The 22,694-nt window shown below is 43.8% G+C and overlaps 2 protein-coding genes across 5 annotated transcripts in view; both read left to right on the forward strand.

Annotated features, from left to right (window-relative positions):
- fam189a2 (family with sequence similarity 189 member A2) overlaps window positions 1-22,694 on the forward strand; it is a 112,446-nt gene that overhangs the window by 49,877 nt on the left and 39,875 nt on the right. For all 4 annotated transcript variants that reach the window (XM_059974746.1, XM_059974747.1, XM_059974748.1 and 1 more), the window contains 3 exons: window positions 13,066-13,200; window positions 20,221-20,328; window positions 22,130-22,263. In XM_059974746.1, coding sequence (XP_059830729.1) covers window positions 13,066-13,200; window positions 20,221-20,328; window positions 22,130-22,263 — 377 coding nt within the window. The remainder of the gene's footprint in view (window positions 1-13,065; window positions 13,201-20,220; window positions 20,329-22,129; window positions 22,264-22,694) is intronic.
- Window positions 8,446-9,291, forward strand: LOC132396803 (beta-crystallin B1-like). Its single transcript, XM_059974753.1, has one exon. The coding sequence runs from the start codon at window positions 8,562-8,564 to the stop codon at window positions 9,204-9,206; it is 645 nt and encodes a 214-aa protein (XP_059830736.1). The 5' UTR covers window positions 8,446-8,561; the 3' UTR covers window positions 9,207-9,291.

The raw sequence follows: 22,694 nt of genomic DNA on the forward strand, positions 1-22,694 counted from the left end.
TTTAATCTTTGCTTTGAACTCCTGCACAGCTTTCCAACTCTCCTACACTTGTCAAAAGGTCATTATCAAATTACGTAAATGTCACCAAAATCTGCGCTGTGGTTCATTTCCTTGCAGCATTCACAGTAGAAGAAAGAGTTACAATAGAATCAATGAAAAACTACTCACAAAGACTGAAAAACTGTGCTCATACAATAAATAAATAAATAATTGTTCCGCTGAAGTAAGTGGGAGAGTGAAGAGGGAGGGGTTAATGCTTTGTTGCTGCTGGTGCATGGGAGGGGGAGGGGGCTTTGGGGTTCTAATGTTTTACCGTCATTCATTCTTTGGGGGTACTCTTCTGCTTTTCATGGATGCCTTTGAAGAGCAAGAATTTCAGGCTGTATACTGTACACATTAAATGGGACCATTGAAATAAGTAAATAAACAATACCAAGAGCATGAGTTGTAAAGTCCTTGGAAGTGAGTCTACAGATTCTTCCCCTGCTCTGCTTATTGCCCAGCTTCTTCTAACTCTGACCTCTAGACCACCTTGGATATTAATTGATCCACCATTGATATCGACACCATCAGGTGTCTAGGCCCAAAGATCCTCCTCTGAACCCTTGGTTCTCCATACTTAACTCTCTCTCTTACAGAGCTCCTTAAAATCTACTTCTTTAGCTACTGTGCCCTCTGCAGCAGCATGCCTGAGCTTACCCTGGGCCTCCTCACAGTGAAGACACTACACAAATTCAGATTGTGAGAGCAGGCTCCGCTGGGAAACCACAGCTGTAGGATCACCTGTCGTTCTAAAGCGGTTGAGATTGAGAAGATCTTTGGATGAGTCATCTGTTCCATTAGTAAAAGCCGTGAGCTGCCACAGAGCACTCTCTCTGACCAGGCACTTTTAGATTTATGAAGTAATGCGATTTCCAGGGGGTGGGGTTATGACATCTAGTAAATCTAAAAATACATCCAGTTTTTAGCCCTTAGAATAAACAGCACTGGATTGCAGCCTACCTAGAGGCATGAAGAGATTTTAGAGATTTGATGAACAATACCTACAGTTTGCATTGGTATAGCACACATCTAACATCATTTAAAAAAAGATAAATTGCATCCAAGGAGCACTATGCAACCAGAATTTGACACTGTCTGTTACCAAGGTTGGATTTAAGCCAAAGGAGAGAAAAGAGGAGAGGAGGATTAAGGAGGGAATTGCAAAGCTCAGGATCTTGGCAGCTGAAGGAACTGGCTGCCAGTGGGGAAGGGGCAATGGGAAAGGTGCCAAGAAACTGAGGACCACAACAATCTCAGAGATGTGCAGGAACAAGGACAAAGAGTGATTAATAAACAAGGAAAAGTTTAAAATCAAGTCTCAATTCTTAGCTATTTTAAATTGATGATAGATGTGATTTGCTCTTCACTAATGAGCTTTGCAACTTGAACATTCTGGGAAAGCTTGTAATGAAACAGAACGGGAGATACTTAGGGAAATGTTATCCCTTGGGCCCCAGGAACAGGATTGGAGGCTCCCCAGTGAGAGCTGCCATGAAGTGTGTGTGCATTTTGCCGCCGTGGCCAGCCATGCTTTTGCCCGGAGAATGGCCCCGTTACCCTGCTGGGGTTTCGCCCGGCGTCCTGTGCAACCCAATACCCTGCATCGCCACCAGACCACGAAAGTATCATGTTCGTGGACTGCAGCCAGTGAGCAGCTGTCCTCCTGAGTCTCTCAGCCTGCCAGACAAACTCGCCGACAGCAACTGCCCCACAGGAAAACAACAAGAGCAAACTGGGGTAGAAGCCCACAGAGGATGTAAGTCATTGAGTGAGCAGCACTGTGCTTCAGGCTGAAGAAGTTACCTTTCTACCCCTCCTCGGGTTATCCCAAGGACTTACAAACATTGAAGCCTTGTCTCCATTTTAGTGTGGAAAGTTCAAAGGCAACAATCTGGTAATTGAACAGACCACATGTTTTGTGACACTAATTGACAGGGAAATGCTATCCAGGATATCAATGTAACTTCCTTGCTCCTTTTTCAAAATTGGAATCTTTGACATGCACCATTAATTTAATAACAATAAGCCTGGTAGCTGTTTAATATTAGATATTTGCCTGGGTATATTCAAGAACTCCAATCTGGGCAACTTTGGATGCAACGTGTTCATTCAAGACAGATTGGTGGATCTCAGGGCTGGCAAACCAGCCATGATTTTAATGAACAGTGCAGTGGGCACAAAGAACCAAATGGCCTCCTCCTGCCACGATACACTATCAGCCTAACTGTTGAGTGGAATGTGCAATAAGAATCTCGATTGAATATGTCAAAATAAACACAGAATGTTGTAAATATGTTTGGAAGTGAATCCGCATAGGTATGGCTCAGAGAAAGGCTTTTCAGCCCACTCTCTCCACATTGACAATCAGCTGGCCAAAGTATATGTGATGAACTACATATACCTGTCTGGACACGCCTCCCTGCTGACTACTTCTGTGGCTCCTCCCACAGACCCCGGTATAAAGGCGATTGGAGCCACAGACCCTTCCTCAGTCTCCAGGATCTTGTGTGATGGTCACTTGCTGCTTGTGCTTTCTTCCAGCCAATAAAAGCCTACCTTAACCCACATCTCAGAGTTATTGATGGTGCATCAGTATATTAACCCAACTGACAACTTATAACTTGCTTGTAACTACTACCAATATAATGTTGGGGTGCTGGAGACTAATAGAGCTGGCAGAGATCAGAGGTATGATCTCTGCCAGCTCCATTAGCCTCCAGCACCCCAACATTAGATTCTCTCCACAATGTTTCTAAAAGAGAATAGGATAAGCATGTGAAGAATCTGCAGGACTGTGGAGAAAGAGTGGGGAGTGGGGTTGAATAGGAGGCTTTCCAAGGCATTGGAGCTGAATGGCCATGCTCAATGCTGAAGAAGAATATCTGAAGCACATTGGTCCAATTGCCTGCGTGAAAGACCCGTCCATAAATGCCAATTCCTACTGTTCATCCAGTGTAACTGGTGCTGATGCAGGCTTCCACTTTACTGATGGATCAGGTTCTGTGTAATCCTCTTCCCTCTCCTTCCTTTTCCCTTGGACCATTTTGTTTATTTATTTGTTCGTTTATTTGTGTTTTTTTGTTGAGAAACAGGCAGAATAAGCCCTTCCAGCCATTCAATCTGTGCCACCTAGCAATACCCCAATTTAATCCTATTTACAAGGACCAATTAATCCACCAACTGGTGTGTCTTTGGACTGTGGGAGGAAACCGGAGCACCTGGAGGAAACCCACGCAGTCACGGGGAGAACATACAAACTTCCTACAGGTGGCAATGGGAATTGAACCAGGTTGCTGGTACTGTGAGGCGTTGTGCTAACCACTACGCTACCGTGCTGCCCTTTATGCATCATGAAACAGTATTCTCACCCCATGATCTCCTGTCCATAAAATTTAGCGGATGGAAATGTGGGGGCGTGAGTGAGCTGTGCGGAAAATTTTGCCCCTTTTGTTTTTGGAAACTGACCTGCATACAGTTTGGCTTTTTTTTTGCATTCCAGGCAGTAACTTACATCCCCATGGAAAACAACTGAGAGAAGTAAGCCACATACAGCACCATTTTGTCAAGTCATAGAGTTATGGAGCACAGAAACAGGTTCTTTGGCTCAATTTGCCCACATCCAATCAAAGTGCCTTCCTGATCTAGGCATATTCACCAGCATTTGGCCCGTGTCTCTTCAAACATGTCTGTGAACCTCAAATGATATAGTTGTACCTGCCTGTACCACTTCCTTTAGCAGCTCGTTCTATGTACCCTCCATGTGGAAAAGCTTTCTCCTCAAGTCCCATTTAAGTCTTTCTCTTCTCATCTTAAGCCTATGCCCTCTGGTTCCATTCCCCTTCTGCAGGGAAAAGACTGTGACCATCTTATCTGTGTCTCTCATGATTTTGTAAACCTCTATAAGCTCACTGTTCATCCTCCTTTACTCCAGAGCTGATAAAGTCCCAGTCTATCCAGTCTCTTCTTATGAATCGACCCCTTGTCAAAGGCCTTGTTGGAAATGTGTCTTGCAAGCAACAATGTGATGATCCCTTTTAATGTTATTGATAGAGGGAAAGATCTCAGGCAGTGAACACTGAGAGCCCTGCCCTTTGGTGAACTAAATGCCCAGAGACTTTAAATGAAAATCAGGAAAACTACAGGTGCAGAAACTCCTGGAAGAAAATGCTGGAAACACTCGGCAGGTCGGGCAGCGTTTGACAAAGGAAATATCTGTAATAAGATGTGCTGGGTCAGATGGATGAATTGTGACGATGGTAGCTGCACCTGTTTTTGTGTGTTGTGTAGATTACAGTGGAACTGGTCATGGTATATGCCCAACTGGTCAGATTACAGTAAAGGAGAGAGTAAAACTGGTCCATTATGACTTGTAGCAGAAGTGGCCAGTTATGATGTATATGGAGAAAGTGATTTGGCTAAAATTGGAGAACCCAATATGAGTTCCAGAAGGCTACAACATGCCCAGGCAGAAGATGGGGTGCTGTTTTCTTATGATTGTGCTGTGACAGTACAGGTTGGAGAGGGATAGAGAATTAAAGTGGCAGATAGGACGCTTTGTGCTCACCTTTAGCCTTAGTTGGTTTCCTAATCCGAAAGTTGGCTCCTGTTTTGCTGCAGCTCACACTCGTTACTGCACAAGAGCATCAGCTGTGATTTTTGTGCTTGGTCTCAGGAACTCAGAGGAAGTTGTGCTACCCACACTGGACTTGGCTAATGCCTAATCACTGCCAATCACAAAGAGAATTTCTAAACTTAGTTCAGGGGGACAGTTGGAACTGGACAGGGAATGGAGTTCTCATCAAATTGGAAATGTTCAAATAAGCAAAAGTGAGATGTAATTTATAATAGTGGTTTTATTGATCATTGTCATTGCCAATAATTCTGGCCCACTTGAACTTGGCATTCAAAGTTATTCAACTAATTAATGTAATTGTAACCATTGTAATGATGGTTCATTTAATAGTGATTTGTAATTTAATCACTGAATGTTTGAAGAAACTGAGAGTAAGCAAATGCCAGAAATTAATTCATAGAAAGATGTAGCACAGTGAAGCTTTTCAACCCATCTTGCTGATGTTGGCTCCTTAAAAGCTCTTGCTCTGTAGTACTGCGTTATTTTTACTTCAAGCATCTATTTAAATCCTTCATGCATTGACTATTAACTTAACTCTTCCTGCCTTTCCAGGGACGGAACGCTAGATCACATGAATGACCTTAATCGGACAGGCAAACTGTTCCTTGGCACATTGTGTTGGTGGGAGCTTTCTGTGTACAGAAGATTGGATTGGATTTGTTTATTACTGTCACGTGTGCTGAGGTGCTGTGAAAAGCTTTAGTTTGCAAGACATCTCTGCAGATCACGTCATAGTTAAATACATTGAATAGCAGAATGCAGAATGGAGTGGTGCAGTGCAGGTAGATGAATGGAGTGCAAAGGTCACAATGAGGTAGGTTGGGAGATGAAGATTTCATCTTTAGTGAATGAGAGGTCCCTTCAGGAGTCTGATAACAAAGGGACAGAAACTGTTCTTGAGCCTGCTGGTACATGCTCTTCTGCCCATTTGAAGGAGGGAGAAGAGAGAATGACTGGGGCGAGAGGAAGCCTTGATCATGTTGGCCACATTCCTGAGACCATGGGAAGCATAGATGGAGTCAGCAGCCGGGAGGTTGGTCTGCCTGATGGACTGGATTGCACTTAAACTCTCTGCAATTTCTTACAGTTTTAGACAGAGCAATCACCATACCAAGCCTGGATGCATCCGAATATGATGCTTTCTGTGAAGCATCTGTAAAGGTTGGTGAGAGTCATTGGGGACATGCCAAATTTCCTTTACCTTCTGATGTTGTTGTGCTTTCTTGACCATAGTGTTAACCTGACTGGAAAGGATACTTTGTTTAGCAACTACAATTCAGCAATAAGCCTGTTTTAAAAAGCTTCATGCTGAGGTCCTGTGCAGAATCAATAATTTCTGAACTCCTTAATTGCTTTAAGTTTCTGTGTGTTAACATACTGGATGACATATTCCAGGCATAGCACATAGATACAATCTTCAGGAGGGCACGTCAGCACCTTTACCAAGTTAAAGAGGTTTGGTGTGTCATTGAACTCTCTAACAAATTTCTACAGATGCACCATTGAAAGTATTCTGACTGATTGATTCATGGCCTGGTTCAGCAATCCAAATGTACAGAAACATAACTAGATGCAAAGGGTAGTGAACCTTGACCCAATCCAACACAGGCACCATCAGGAATATCTAATGAGGCCTTGCCTCAAGAACTTAGCATCCATCATTAAAGACCCATAGCATGAGCCCATACAATCTTCTAGCAGTTACTGTCAGGCAGGGGGTACAGAAGCTTAAAATCCATCCCATCAAGTTCAGGAACAGCTGCTTCCCTTCAGCCAACCTGCGTAAATCAGAGGAGCTAAACTATGGCCACTTTGCACAGAAATGGACTATATTTTGTTCTAGTTGTGTTATTATTTGTATATATTATTTGTTTGAGTTACAATGTCTTGAAAAGGCATTCAGTCCCCACAACTATTTTCACATTTTACTGTCATGATTTCTATATTAAAATACATTAAAGTAGGATTTTTTTGAGCTTAACTACAAAATGTGCAACATGTCAAATCAAAAGAAAAATTCCAAAACTTGTCAACAATTTAGTAAAAACTAAAGTTGAGAGGTTGTAATTTCTGTGCTGATTTTTCTCAAATGCAATATTGTTTATGACCTAACCGACTCATCTAATCTGTTAATGTGGAAAATTGGTTTAGCTGTTTTTTATGAATTCATAAGAATGAAAACCTCTCTCTCTGTAAGGTCCAACAGTATGGTAGATTTTCAAAGTGAAGACAAAAGAGCATTCAGGACAAGTCAGGGAAATGATAGTGGAGATGCACAGATCTGGGGAAGGGGTAAAGACTATCTCAAAGGCACTGAACTTACCTCAGAGTTCAGTGCAGTTCATCTTGAAAAAGTGGAAAAATATGAAACTGTAGTCACAATGCCTAGATCAGGCTCCCCTTCTAAACTTAGTCACCAGAGAAGAATAACACTTGTAAGAGAGGCTACTGTGATGCCAACAGTCACTCTGAGTGAACTGCAGAAGTCAGTGGCTGCAACTGGAGAGAAGTTCATGGCTCCACGATCTCTAAGACTCTTCACAAAAAGTGTATTTATAGAAGAGTGACAAGCCCTGGCTTTAAAAAAAATCCTTCAAGACTTTGCATAACATCACTTAAAAGATACTGTAAAGATGTGGAAGAAGGTCTTGTGGTCAGATGAGACTAAAGTGGAATTTTTTGTCCTCAACACTAAGCAGTACATGTGGCGTAAATCTGATACTGCACATCAGGCAGGTAAGACTAGCCCTACTGTAAAGTATGGTGGAGTTAGCATCATGTTAATATGATGCTTTTCAGCAGCAGGGACTGAAAATCTGGATAGGATTGATGGCAAGATTAATGCAGCTAAGTAGAGAGAGAGATCTTGGATAAAAACCTGCTAGCCTCTGCCAGAAAGCTTAAGCTGGGGAGGAAGTTTGTCTTTCAACAGGACAACAAACCAAAACACATTGCCAGAGCAGCCAAGGAATGGCTTCAAATGGAGAAGATTTCTATCCTTGAGTGGACCTGTATGAGTCCTCACCTTAACGTGATCAAACATCCTTGACAAGACCTCAAGTTTGCTGTCCACCGCCACTTTGCAACTAACTTGGCTTAGCTTGAGCGATTTTGCAAAGAGGAATAGGCAAAGCTAATAGAGATTTATCTCAAAAAAACTACTGGTTCTAAAAGCTGTGAGAGGTGGTTCAACTAAGTACTGAGCAAAGGGGATGAATACTTTTGAACTGCTGACACTTCAGTTTTTGAATTTTTAGTCTTCCACGCTTTACAATGTCCCCATTTTTTTTTAGCTCTTACTATATAAAAAAGAACATGCGATTCACAAACAAAATTCTCAGTTGAATTGATCAAATTCCCTGGTTTTATCCAGGATCTCTCTCTACTTAGCTCATTTATGTGAACAAAGAGTTGAGGCCTGAATATGTTTGCAAGGCACTGTATGCTTTTGTGATTATTGTGTCTCTAATGCTATGTACCTGTGAGACTATTGCTGCAACTAAGTTTTCCAATGCAGCAAATGACAATAAACTTGACTTGCAGTGCAAATCACTGTAAGCAAGTGCTGTCTTATCTGGAAGTAGGTACAGGTTCTGTGATCACTGTGGAAGGTTGGGACCCATGTGATTTTAACTCGTGTTCCCAGAATAATGCCTGTTGCATTGAATTAGTACAAAACCACGTACTGCTGACATGCTCATTTTCTCACTCTTTTTAACATTCCCTGTCACGTGCACACCCTCCTGACAGCTGGCGTTTTAATTGTGTCAGATCTGTCGAGTCTGCACTCCCTCTGTGCCCGAGTAATCCCCACTGGGCTGAGGGCCCTGTATAAAAGGGGTGGCCAAGTGACTGCTGATCACCACTCCATCTTCGCAGAGCAGACATGTCAGAGATGGCGAGTCAGAGCTCCCCAGTATCCGAGAGGAAGAGCCAACAGCCCAAGAAAGTTGAGGGGTGGATGGGCTCCTACAGGCTGTTCGTCTACGAGCGGGAGAACTTCCAGGGCCGGTGCCAGGAGTTTACTGGCGGGTGCACGAACCTGTGCGACGCCGGGTTTGACCGGGTGGGATCTATCCGTGTCGAGTCCGGGCCCTGGGTGGCCTACGAGCTGTCCAACTTCTGCGGGGAGATGTTCGTCCTGGAGAAGGGGGAGTACCCTCGCTGGGACTCCTGGTCCAACAGCCACCGGAACTATTACATCATGTCCTTCAGGCCTGTGTCCATGGAGTCCGAGCAGCACAAGATCTGCCTGTACGAGATGGCCGAATACAAGGGGCGCAAGATGGAGATCGTGGACAACGACCTTCCCAGCCTCTTCACCTACGGCTTCACGGATCGCGTGGGCAGTGCCACTGTGACCTGCGGCACCTGGGTGGGCTACCAGTACCCGGGCTACCGCGGCTACCAGTACCTGCTGGAGAGGAATGAATACAGGCACTGGAACCAGTGGGGTGGCCGGCAGCCACAGATTCAGTCCATCCGCCGCGTCCGTGATGGACAGTGGCACAAGGCCGGCTGTTTCAACTAGAGTGTCCTTGGCGAAGACCAGAGCCAGCGGGCCCGACCACACGCACAATGAGTGGGCGCAAGGTCTTGTGGTGCAGGGCAGTGAAAGACGGAGCATTTCTTCATGATCAACGCTCACCAGAGAGTTAAAATGTAAGAGACTTATTCAGTGGCAGGATTTGCTCCAGTGTTGAAAGCGCCTTTGTGATCAAAAATAAATTCACTTTAATAGCACTAAAAGAAGTTTCATCTATGTTTTTTGAGTTGTCTTTGTTACTTTCATGTGTAACTGTTCTAATGTACTTTGGACTTTCTCTCTCTCTCTCTCTCTCTCTCTCCTCCCCCCCCCTCTCTCTCTCCTCCCCCCCCCCTCTCTCTCTCTCCTCCCCCTCTCTCTCTCTCTCTCTCTCTCCTCCCCCCCTCTCTCTCTCTCTCCTCCCCCTCTCTCTCTCTCTCCTCCCCCACCCTCTCTCTCCTCTGGGAAACTGGAGCAATCTGAAAGACCCACACCCCTGCACTACCTACGATCTTACTCCAATCCCACTCTCCCTTTGCTCCCTGACCTACACCAGCTCCTGATAAAGTAGGACCTCTTTTTCTTACTCTTTTTCTTACTACATTTTCTTACTCCTGATTTAAAACCCCCTTTCTACCCGAAACACTTTCTCTAGAAATCTCTGAAATCCCTGAAATCTCTGTGTTCCTCCTAATCAAGCCCAAGTTTAAACCAGCTGTAAACTGTCTTCTTTTTTTTCTGACATTCTCCACCTTCAAAATGCTTATCAAAGCTCTCTCTGCTTGACCAAAGTTTTGATTACTGTCCTAACTAGCATGGATAGAGCTTTGGCTGATTAGCAGAAGGCAAAGAGTAGGAATAAAGGTAGATTTTTCTGGTTGACTGACGGTGACTACTGGTGTTGCACAAGGGCCTGTGATGCAACCACTTCTTTTTATGATATATGTCAATGGATGATGGAATTGAGGGCTTTGTGGCCAAGTTTGCAGATGATGCAAAGATAGGTGGAGGGGCAGGTAGTTTTGAGAAAGTATAGAGGGTACAGAAGGAGGTACAGGTTAGGAGAATGGGCAAAGAACTGGTAGATGGAATACAGTGTTGGGAAGCGTATGGTCATGCACTTATGTAGAGGAAATGAAAGTGCAGACAATTTTTTAAATTGAGAGAAAATTCAAAAATCTGAGATGCAAAAGGATTTGGGACTCCTCACGCAGGATTCCCTAAAGGTTAATTTGCAGGGTGAAGGCGTCAAATGCAATGTTAGCATTCATTTCCAAGAGGGCTAGTATATAAAGGCAAGGGTATAATGTTGAGGCTTTATCACTGATGAGGCCTCACATGGAGTATCAAATGCAGTTTTGGGCCCCTCATCTAAAAAAGGATGTGCTGACATTGGAGAGGGTTCAAGGGAGTTTCATGAAAATGATTTGGGATTGAAAGGATTGTCATATGAGGAGCATGTGATGGCTCTGGGCCTGTGCTCAGATAGTTCAATTAATATCAGAGAATGTAGACAGTATACAACCTGAAATTCTTACTCTTCACAGAAATCCACAAAACAGGAAAGCCCAAATCCCATCGCCCCTCCCATTGCACAAGCTGGAATTCAGAAGAATGAGTTGGTGGGGGGGGGGGGTTTCTCATTGAAATCTATCGAATGTTGAAAGGCCTCGATAGAGTGGATGTGAAGATATTTCCTATGGTGGGGGACTCTATGATCAGAGGATACGGCCTCAGAATAGAGGGACATACATTTAGAATGGAGATGAGGTGAAAATTCTTTCGCCAGAGAGTGGTGAATCTGTGGAATTTGTTGCCACAGACAACTGTGGAGGTCAAGTCATCAGGTATATTAAAGACAGGGGTTGATAGATTCTTGATTAGTCCGGGCATGAAAGGATACAGGGAGAAGGCAGAAGATTGGGGTTGAGAGGGAGATGACGGAACATACTCGATGGACTTCTAGGTCTTATGGTCTAATACCTGCTCTGTGCCTTTGTGCTATCTTCTGTTTAGTGACGCCCTGATGAAGGTGCCTTAGAACATTTTCCTACACAAGAGTTGCTAAAGAAATAGGGCTTGTTTTCTCTCCATCACTGTTCTGGATGTTTATAATTTTGCATTATTTAAATAATGATAACATTGTGGTAAAACAGCCCACAGACATAACACGAGGAAATCTGCAGATGCTGGAAATTCAAACAACAACACACACAAAATGCTGCTGGAACACAGCAGGCCAGGCAACATTTTGTGTGTGTTATTGTCCACAGACATAACACTTTGTTAAAGGCACACAAGACCCACTATTGCTTCTAGGTTAGAGCTTTGCTCAAGATGACAGATGAACTTAGTCTTGAATGTTAAAGCTCATTTCTCACTGAGCACTCCTGTGCATGGAATAATAGTTCAAGAAAGACTGGATAGGAGAGACGTGTTTCAATCAGCAGAGAGGGTGTGTATTTGGAACAGTAGAAACATTGGAAGGAGTTGAGGAGAATGCTGTCCTCACACCCAGAGTTGCTGGCAGTCTGGAACTTGCTGCATTAAGTTTTGTGTAGATTGAAACCCTCAGTATATTGAATGAACTCCAGGGTTATGGGCCAAGTGCTGGGAATTAGGACTAGCTTCAAATAGTTCTTATTTTGGTGATATCAATTTGATGTGCTGAATAGCATTCTGTGACTAAGTCCCGTGACAGAGCTTGTAATTCCGGTGGTGGTTTTGACAACCTCAGGCTGAAGTGCTTTACAGCCAATGAAATGATCTCTGTTGTAATAAGGGAACTACAGCACCTATCTGCACACAGGAAGATCCAAAATGCTGACATGATAATGGGCCAATCACCTCTTTTATTAATGTTGATTTCAAGGCTGAGAGTATGAAAGGATAATAAATAATTATCCTGTTCTTCCAAGTAGGGATCTTTTATATCAACCTGACGGCTCTCTGTGTCTGCTTTCACAAGGCATCCAAAAAACAGCAGCTCCAGTCTCTCAGAACTGCGCTGAAAGTGTCAACCTAGAGTTTCATACTCAGATTTGCGTAGAGAGATGAAGCCATTGTCTTTTGACTTGGAGGTAAAATGGTGACTGATTGAGCTACAGATGGTAGAATGAAACTCCTCAGCCACACTTATAAGATGTTGGTTAACAGTTTGAATTTGCCCATTAGAATTAAACCTGAAAACAAAATTAGCCATTTTTACTCTTTGAGAGTGGGGCACACTAAAGCATGTGACTTGCATGACTTGCACTAAAGCATGTGATGCAGGTGACTTAAAAGTACAAACTCTGTGAATGTCAACTGTATTTGAGAATGATTTACTGAAAAAACAGTAACTTGGTCCTTTTCCTAAGACCCATCCATTCATCACAAATTCTGTGAAAATTATTAGCCAAACATATTGGAGAATTCATTTATATGCATGCTTGAAAATGACTTGTAGACATATATGAGAATAGACAGGTTGATATAGCATCTCATCCAATGAGTACCACTTCCAACAGTGTGGCTCTCCCACAGTACTGCATTGCATTGTGGGTCAAGACTTTTGGCCTTACGTTTTGGATTTGAGACTTGAGTTCAGAATCATGTGTTGCAGTGACAAGAATGCCACCTGTCAGGGGAAACTCCCTTGGTCTTCCCAAAATAGAACCCTTTGAATCCTTTATATCGCCTCTGAAGGATCAGCATCAGGAAATGTTGATGCTGTAAGTGAACAACAGACTGAAGTTGGATATGTGTCAAATATTTAGCTGCAAACAGAAATTCTTATTGTCCGATGCATTCATTATTTGTTGAGGCTTGGTATTCAGTGAAGCTAGAACTTCGAACTGATGTATTTTTCTTTTTCTACTTGCAGGTCAAGATTATTGAGGGTAGTAGTTGCTTCTGCTGTGAAGACAGCCAGGCAACGAAATGCAACAGTAAGAAGGAAATATTGATATTATATCCAGTTCTCTCCGTGACATGTGACACTGTTCGCCTTGTGCTTAAGGTATGGTTCACGCATCATCTGCTTGTAAAACTATGGCACGTGGTTGGAAAATCCTTCACTGAGCTCCAGTTTGACCAATTAACAAGTCCCAATCTTCCAGAGCAACTGAATCCAGAAACTGAAAAGCTAAAACACCTGATTGTAGGCATTTCAACCAGGATGACATGGGATGTGATTGACACCTCCCTTGTGGCCTAGACAAGATTGTAAATCTATGGAGGAACTGTGACCCCAGAAACCTCTCAGATGAGTAAAGGACTTGAGTAGCTGGACAAAGAGAATAAAGAGACAAGGCTGGTTTCTTACTTGTCTGATCCAATGACCATAAGCGCAGACCCACCCAGGGCTGTGTTCTTTAACACTGCCTGTTTTCACCTGTACCTCCACAGACAAATTCATTCAAATCCTAATGTTCACAGATGAAATGACTGGTTGGTTTTGTTGTAACTGTGAACTAAGTCAGCAGAGAGACACAGCTGGTAGATATAAAATTATTTATTTGAGACACACACAAGCTGACAGCCTTTGGGGTCACGAAGGAAAGAGAACATTACAGAACATTTTTATATATTAACGAACAAAGGCAACAGGACAGTTTCTATAGTTACAATGCTCTCATAATGCTTCTTTTGACAACTCTGTCTTCCCACCAATGCACACAAAATGAGTGTTAATTACTATAGTCTCTGAGTTGTATTCATGCAATGGAGTGTTGACTGCATTCATGTATCAGTCAATTGGGTATTTTCTGATCTGCAATTTACTGTTCTGAGCTGTATTTAAATTCATTCTACAATCCATATTCAGGTTTGGACATGAAGGTTCGTTGCTGTTGAGGTTAATACTTGATATATACCCTAATTCCAGAATATGTTCCAAAAGTCTCATTTCTAATAATAATGTTATCCTTCTATCAAAGAGAGCGAGACTGCTTGGCAGCATGGTGTGCTCCTAACACAACGGTGTTATAAGGACAGTAGAAATGAAGATTGATTTCTGCCGACGAGCCCCCTACCAGCCCCTCCCCCCCCAGAAATTAATGGTCAGGCTGTGTCTGTGATCAAGTCATTCAAATTCCTAGGGACCACCGTGACTAAGACACTGAACTGGGACAAGCATGTTACGCTCATCTCTAGGAGAGCCCAGCAGAGATTGTTCCTCCTACACCAGCATAGAAAACTTAGCATCTCAGGGTGTATCCTGGTGAGTTTTTACTCAGCCATCATCGTGACCGCTTATAACACTGTTTAGTTTCCTGCCACCTCCTTCCTCTCCAAGTCCAGGTTGTAGCGAGTGGTGAACACAGCAGAGAAAATGATTGGCTGTCTGCTACTGACATTAAAAGAGCTGTCCATTGCCAGAGCAATGAAAAGAGCTGGAAAAATTACTGCTAACTCCTCCCACCCTAGCAGACACCTGTTCACCAAATTGTCATCAGGGAGACTCTACAAGTCCATCACCAGGACTACACGTCATTCCAAAGCTCCTTTCCTGTAGCTATCCAGCTGTTCAACAAAACTCACACAGGTGTCATACCATAACTGTCCCTACAAAACATCCATCAAATGATGTTTCCTGGTCTCCTTGTTCTGTTGATAATTATTGAGTCTGTTCATATGTTCACATTTATTGAAGTTTGATTATTGGCATTTACACATGACCATACTACCAATCGTTGATTGCTCATGGATGTTTATGCTAACGTCTTGTAAATTCTTGTCGTTATTGTGTAGTCTGTTATGGTATTGTCCTGCATTCTATGCTTGGCACCAAATCACAATCCATTCTAGTATGTTTCGTATACTGGCAATGAAGTGATTCTGATTCTGTAACCATGCCATCTGTTGACTGGATGAGGGGATGTGTCAGAATTAGGGCCATGCCATTCAGAAGCAATGTAGGCAAGCATTTTGTAACCCTAAGTAGAGTGGATATCTGGTGCACACTCCTCTAAATAGCTTCTTGAAGCTGGATTGTATGCCCCATGAGGGACAGATTTTCATTTAAATGGAAGCCTGTTATTTATTTTCACAAATCTCATAGAACTGTGCATCTGCAAACTTATTAACTCATGCTTCCATTTCCTAATCTAACTAATTTATAGAAATCACAAAGAGCAGGGGTCCCTGAGAAACACCACAAGGACTTCCAGGCAGAACATACTCCACTTCTACCACTCTCTGCCTTCTGTGGGCAAGCCAATTCTGAATCCAAGCTGCCAAGTTTCTCTGGACCCTTTCTGAAGGGTCTCAACTTTCTGAGTGAGTCTACAAATCCATATGGGCTAGCCAGTTTTGTAATGGCATCAGTACTGGACTTTAACGTGGGTGCTCCTGAGTTTGAATCTGGCCAGATCCTAATCTGGGCAGAGCGGTATCTGTGCAAAAGAAAGGCCTGGCAATCTACTTCCATATCTTACCACGAAAACCTGATAGACAGTTGTCTGCCTTCATCCATTTTTGCCACTTTCTCGAAAAATGTCAATCAGTCTCTTGAGTAATGACAATCTCCTCACAAAGCCATGTTGATTATGCCTAATCAGACCAGGCTTCTCCAAATGCTCATAAATCCTGTCTCTAAGAATCCTCTCCAATAGCTTGCCCACTGCTGATATAGGTCTCATTGGTCTATAATTCCTAGGATTAATCCTATTATCTTCCTTGAACAATGGAAGTAACATTTCCCGTTATACAGTCTTCTAGTATTGCTCTTGTGGCCAATGAGGATGCAAAGATCATTACCAAAGGTGCAGTAATTTCTCTCGCTTCCCATAGTAACCTGGAGTATATCCTAGCAACACACACAAAACGCTGGAGGAACTTAGCAGGCCAGGCAGCACCTATGGAAAAGAGTAAACAGTTGACATTTCAGGCCAAGGCCCGTCAGCAGTACTGATGAAGGGTTTCAGCCCGAAACGTAGACTGTTCACTCTTTTCCACAGATGCTGTCTAGTCTGCTGAGTTCCTTCAGCATTTTGTGTGTGTTGCTTGGATTTTCAGCATCTGCAGATTTTCTCTTGTTTGTGACTGGAGTATATCCTGTCCAGCCCTGGGGTCTTGCCTACCCTAACGTTCTTCAATTCTTTTCAATTCAAGTTTAATTGTCAATCAACCAAACAGGGATACTTATGAAGACAGCCAAATGAGACCGTGTTCCTAAGGTGCTAAAACACGTCACCAACAGTTACACACAAGAACACATTTATGGAATAAAAGAATCACAACCCCGCACACAACACCGCGGCTTAACACCCAGTCCTCACACATACAAGTCAACAAACCCGTATAGAATATCAGTAAGGTACAACAACAGAATATGCATGCATGTAGTCCAGAGCCCCTAGCCTACCAGACCCGATGCCTTACATGTAGAATATTAGTAAAAACACATCGCACAATATGTATGTATATGTAGTCCAGACCTCCCAGCCCACCGAAATTGTCTCTCAACCAGCCCCGGTGCCTGCTGGCGATACCACGGCTTTGAGGCCCATTCCTCGCATATACAGGCACATATAGAATATTAGTAAAAACACAACCAGACAAATATATATGTATGTAGTTCAGACCACTCAGTCCAAATGAAAGCTTCAGTCAAACACAACTGAACTGTGTCACCCCCGGTGGAGCGTGATGGCTCGGACGCCTCTGCCCTGGCAGCTAAACAGCAAGTGACCCGTAGCTTGAGGCCTGAGTCCATCAAGTGCCGCTACAAAATCTGCAGTCGACCACAAAAGAGCTCGTCAACTGCTGAGTGAGACCCTGGGAAGGCAGCGTCAACTCTGTTCTGGACACTGCGCCACATTGCCCCCAGGGGAGTGCCACAGCTTGGTCTCCTCACCACGACAGCTGCAAGCAGGCGACACTATGGTTTCAGGCCTAGTCCTCAGTCTGACTGAGGCTGGGAGGACTCCGCCATCTTCTTCTGCTCTCATCCTATAAATCAGCAAATTGAACTTGCGGCGTGCCAGATTAACAATGCCCAAAGGGGTCTTGTGATCGCAAGATAAGTGACCATGACGGCCACTTGCGATGCCTCCATTGACTCAGGCAGCAACACGTTGCACAGCTCCTTTATTAACTCCACCAGTGAGCAACTTGTGGATGGTGTAGACCTGCAGTACTTTAAGCTTTTAATGAACGCAGGATCTTGCGAATGTTAGAAGTATGTTGAAGTACAATGATAGCACCTTTTGTTGGCTGCATAGAAGGCGCTGTGACCAGTCATGCCACCATCTCACCATCAAAGGTTCTATAAGACCATAAGGTACAGGAGCAGAGTTAGGCCATTTGGCCCATCAAGTTGCTCCGCCATTTCATCCTGGCTGATCCAATGTTCCTCTCAGCCCCAATCTCCTGCATTCTCCCTGTAATCTTTTATGCCCTGACCAATCAAGAATCTATCAAACTCCGTCTTAAATATACATAAAGACTCAGCCTCCACTGCTGCCTGTGGCAAAGAATTCCACAAATTCACCGTTCTTTGGCTAAACAAACTACTTCTCATCTCCGCTCTAAAAGAACATCCCTTTATTTTGAGGCTGTGTCCTCTGGTCTTCGACCCCCCACCATAGGAAACATCTCTGCACATCCACTCTATCAAGGTCTTTCACCATTCGATAGATTTCAATGAGTTCACCCCTCATTCTTCTGAATTCTAGTGAATACAGCCCAGAGCCAACAAATGCTCTTCATATGACAAGCCGTTCAGTCCTGGAATAATTTTCGTGAATCTCCTTGAATTCTCTCCAGTTCAGCACATAGTTTCTTTCTTAACCTCAACATGTTCCAGCACATCAGCCTGTTCTACACTGACCTCAGATTCGTCAAGGTTCCTCACTTTGTTTGTGTTAAATATTCCACTGTTGCTAGTTGTGCCCCATGAAATTCTAGGCTTTAGAATTCGCTCCTGGACCTCTCCATCTCTCTGTGTGCACAGTATTTTCTAATTTCAGATATTTATTGAAATCTTACAATTGTGATGAAACATAAGGTGACTCACTTTAATTCTTCTTTGGAGGTTTGGTTTCAGTCTCTCTTTGGGTTTGTTGTACCTGTATGATATCCTTATTCTATCCTCCTTCCACGTAACAGTCCAGTGGGGGGAGCTGCCTCAAAAGTGAGAGACCCAGCCAGGTTCAATCCTGACCTTGGGTATTGCCTGAGTAGAGTTTTCACATCCTCTCTTCCGGACATTCCACTTCCCTTCCACATGCCAAAAATGTGCAGATTGGCAGACTAACTGGCTGCTGTACATTGTCCCCGGTGTGTGGGTGAGTTATAGACTCTGAGGGAGTCTATGAGAATGAGTAATGGAATTAATGTGAGATTAGAATAAATGGTCAACATGAACTTGATGGGCCAATAGGACCCTTTGTGTGAGGACCCTGGTGAGGTGCATAAAGTGCTGAACTTTAGTCAGAGTAAGCGAGAAGAGCTATGTCCTTAGCAGGAAAGTCAATAACAAGAAGACAAAAAATGTCAAGTTATTCCTGGATTGATTAGAGGATGTTGAGGAAGAAGTTATTGCCCAAAGAACGGGAGGATCTAGAACTCCCTGTCTGAAAGGGTGGAGGAGGTGGAAACTCTCAGTGCACCTAGATGTGTCCTAACCTATGGGGCTATGGACTGTGAGTTCGAATGCACCAGGAAGCTGTCTGGATCAGAGGGGATGAACTATTATGAGAGGTGGGACACACTTGGATTGTTGTCTCTGGCGTAATGGAGGCTGAGGGGAGGCCTTATAAAAGTTTGTAACATTTTGAGAGACATAGACAGGGTAGGAAAAATCTTTTTTACGTCCATTCAGAAATGTCAAAGATGGTTAAGGTGAGAGGAATGATGTTTAAAGGAGATGTGCAGGCAAGTCTTTGACACTGAGAGTGCTGGGTGCTGAGCCATGCTGCCAGGACAAGTGGTGGAAGCAGATACGACAGCAGTGTTTAAGACACTGTAAGATAGGCACATGAATTATGCAGAGATGAAGCGATATGGATCACATGCTGGCAGTTTAACTTGGCATTGTGTTTGGCACAGCCATTGTGAGTCAGTCATACAGCCCATTGCTGTGTTGTACCTTTCTGTGTTCAGAATAGGCTGAAGAGATTATTTATTTGCCCAGTGCAATGCTGTAGGCTCAATGGTCACTTCCTATGCTGTGGAATACCATGTATTATATGATTACACATTCTCATCAGTCCCATTCTGGGAAATGACATTTCTTCTGAAATCCAGGATATATCTCATTGTCAAGGCCACGCAGGAAGAGGCTGATTTATGCCAGGAAGGACTAAATGGGGCGTTTATATAGTAGGAGGCCTGGGTAAAATAGATAAGAAGGGCAGAGTAGAGTACTTAAATCATTTAAGCTGGTAGAGCTTTTAGAAGGGATCTGGGGAGAAATCTTTTCTTCCAAAGTTTCCTTGGGGCCTGAAGATAACTGCCTGAAAAATTTAATGGTGGTAGCCTCATGCTTACATTTACAAAGTGCTTGCATTTGTTGTCATTTACTCAGCCGTGTACAAAGATCCAGGAAATGGGAAGAGGCTGATGTTGATACTGTGGCCCAAAGATCCAGGAAATGGGAAGAGGCTGATGTTGATACTGTGGCCCAAAGATCCAGGAAATGGGAAGAGGCTGATGTTGATACTGTGGCCCAAAGATCCAGGAAATGGGAAGAGGCTGATGTTGATACTGTGGCCCAAGTGGTCCTCCTCAGTGCCTTGAATGTGGAAGATTCTTTCACATCATGTTAACTCTCGGTTGCTGCATTAGAATAGCGGGATAAGCAGACTCACCGCCCTAACAATGTTAGAAACAACTCAGCAGATCGAGCAGCATCCATGGAGGGGAAAAGCAGAATTATCGTTTCAGGGTGGTGACCTTGCACCAATTGTTAACCTGTTTCTCCCTCCACCGATGAGGTGCTGGTTATTCTCAGTAGCTTCTCTTTGGATTTCCAGCATCTGCGGTGTTCTGCCTGGGCTCCCATTAATTATTTCTCCCTTTTTTCTCCCCCCAGGACCTCCTCTTTGCCATTTGTGTGCTCAATGCATTGACCACCACAGTATGTGTTGTAGCTGCAGCTTTACAGTATCTCCAGATCTTCGCAGGCAGGCGACCTCAGGCGGTGAGCTTTACAAAACTTTTGTTTATTTTCAAAATGGCCACTCATCCAAACCTTTTGATGTTGTGCCAGATCAGTGGCACTCTCGTATCTGATTTAGAAGGTTGTGTGCTTTGAGTTCTTTTGCAGAGATGTGAGCGGCCAATCCTCACTGAAACTACCAGTGTGGTACTGAGGGAGTATCCTAATGCAGGAGGAGTCACCTTCCCTGTGGGATGTGCTTTTGGGTGGATTTCAGAGATTGTGAGTGGCTGTAAAGACGATATAGCCTCATTTGCCAGGAAAGCAGGGAGGCTTTTTCCGGTTGCATTGCCAATATTTATCCACCTTTAAAACAAATAGTTGGATTACAACTATCATTGCTTGAGAATACTTGAGAAGTATGTAACTGGGAACTGTTGTGAAAAGCACAATATAAGTAGAGGTCCTTTTCAGTGTGTAGTGTGCGTTAGTCTCCATGGACCATGGATTTGTGCCTTGGAAAGCTTCCAGGGTGCAAGCCTGAGCAATGCTGTATGGAAGACTGGCAGTTACCCATGCTACAAATCTCCCCTCTCCATGCCACCGATGTTTTGATTCATTTCGTCACCAAAGGAAGGGCATTAGGACCCAGATGACTTGGCACCAGTGTCATCGCAGAGCAATGTGTGGTTAAGTGCCTTGCTCAAGGACACACACGCAGCCTCAGCCAAGGCTCGAACTAGTGAACGCCTTAACTACTTGGCCACACACCAACACCCTTTTCAGTACTGCCCCAAGAAATGATGCAATTCTTTGCATGCCCTGCCACTTGTAGGGTATTGACAGGCAATATCTTGCAGCAAGGGATGTTTTAATTTTCTACTCAGTTGTGCTCGTTGTGGGTGAAGGCAGCACTGATTACCCATCCTAACCTCCTTTGAGAAGGTGGCGCTGAACTAGTTACCCCATTTTCACCACACAGTCAGTGTGGTGAAAATTCTCACTGATATGTTGGGATGTAGGTCCAGTGATCATAAAGAAACAGGGACATTTGGTATTTGTCAGACAGACAGACAGACAGACATACTTTATTGATCCTGAGGGGAAATTGGGTTTTGTTACAGCTGCACCAACCAAGAATAGTGTAGAAATATAGCAATATAAAACCACAAATAATTAAATAATAAGTTAATCATGCCAAGTGGAACTAAGTCCAGGACCAGCCTATTGGCTCAGGGTGTCTGACACTCCGAGGGAGGAGTTGTAAAGTTTGATGGCCACAGGTAGAAATGACTTCCTATGACGCTCAGTGTTACATCTCGGTGAAATGAGTCTCTGGCTGAATGTACTCCTGTGCCTAACCAGTACATTATGGAGCAGATGGGAGACATTGTCCAAGATGGCATGCAACTTGGACAGCATCCTCTTTTCAGACACCGCTGTCAGAGAGTCCAGTTCCACCCCCACAACATCACTGGCCTTACGAATGAGTTTGTTGATTCTGTTGGTGTCTGCTACCCTCAGCCTGCTGCCCCAGCACACAACAGCAAACATGATAGCACTGGCCACCACAGCCTCATAGAACATCCTCAGCATCATCCGGCTGATGTTAAAGGACCTCAGTCTCCTCAGGAAATAGAGATGGCTCTGACCCTTCTTGTAGACAGCCTCAGTGTTCTTTGACCAGTCCAGTTAATTGTCAATTCCAAGCAAGGATGGTGTGTACCTTAGAGGGGAGCCCACAGAAGGTGGTGTTCTTTTGTAAGTAAAGGGGATCTGTGTCTCAGTCTCTCTGAGTTGTATGCATATCACATTGTTCTTTTTGTTCAATGTGTTTTGTCAGATTGAAGCCCCAGTACCCCAAGAAGAGTCGGAGGGTACACCCCAGATTCCGGATCTGGATGAATTTGTTCCTCCCATCCCGCCTCCTCCATACTTTTCCACTTTCTGCTCCTACAGTCCCAGGATTAATCCACGGTAAGGAGGGTTGTCCCTTTCCGTCTTTTTAATCCACAGCACTCGGAATGCAACATGTACCAAACAAAACAGTGAAATGCTGAAATCCATGGCGTTCCAGATATTTCTAAAGTGTGATCGTCACAGCTGGTAAAAAAACACAATCGAAAAGGCAAGTATGTTTTGAGACATGCGAAACTGCAGATGCTAAGAATGGTATATCTGGAGCAACAATCTGTTGGAGGAGCTCTTTGGGTTGAGCAGAGTCTATGGGAGGAAAGGAATTGTGAACATTTCAAGTCAAAACCCTGATCGGGACAAATGGAGCAGATGTTTGTTGCTCCAGGAAAGCATGTTATCTTTTATAATTAGAAAGCTCCAAGATCAAAGAGGAGGAGGAGGTCTTGTTACAGATGCATAAACTCCTAGGCTATATCCAGGGTACCGTGTAC

Source organism: Hypanus sabinus, chromosome 7 (genome assembly GCF_030144855.1).
Source record: "Hypanus sabinus isolate sHypSab1 chromosome 7, sHypSab1.hap1, whole genome shotgun sequence".
Classification (NCBI taxonomy): Eukaryota; Metazoa; Chordata; class Chondrichthyes; order Myliobatiformes; family Dasyatidae; genus Hypanus; species Hypanus sabinus.

Bases quoted from the DNA above. Each gene is read 5' to 3' on its own strand.
- LOC132396803 (XM_059974753.1), top strand. From the start codon at position 8,562: ATGTCAGAGATGGCGAGTCAGAGCTCCCCAGTATCCGAGAGGAAGAGC.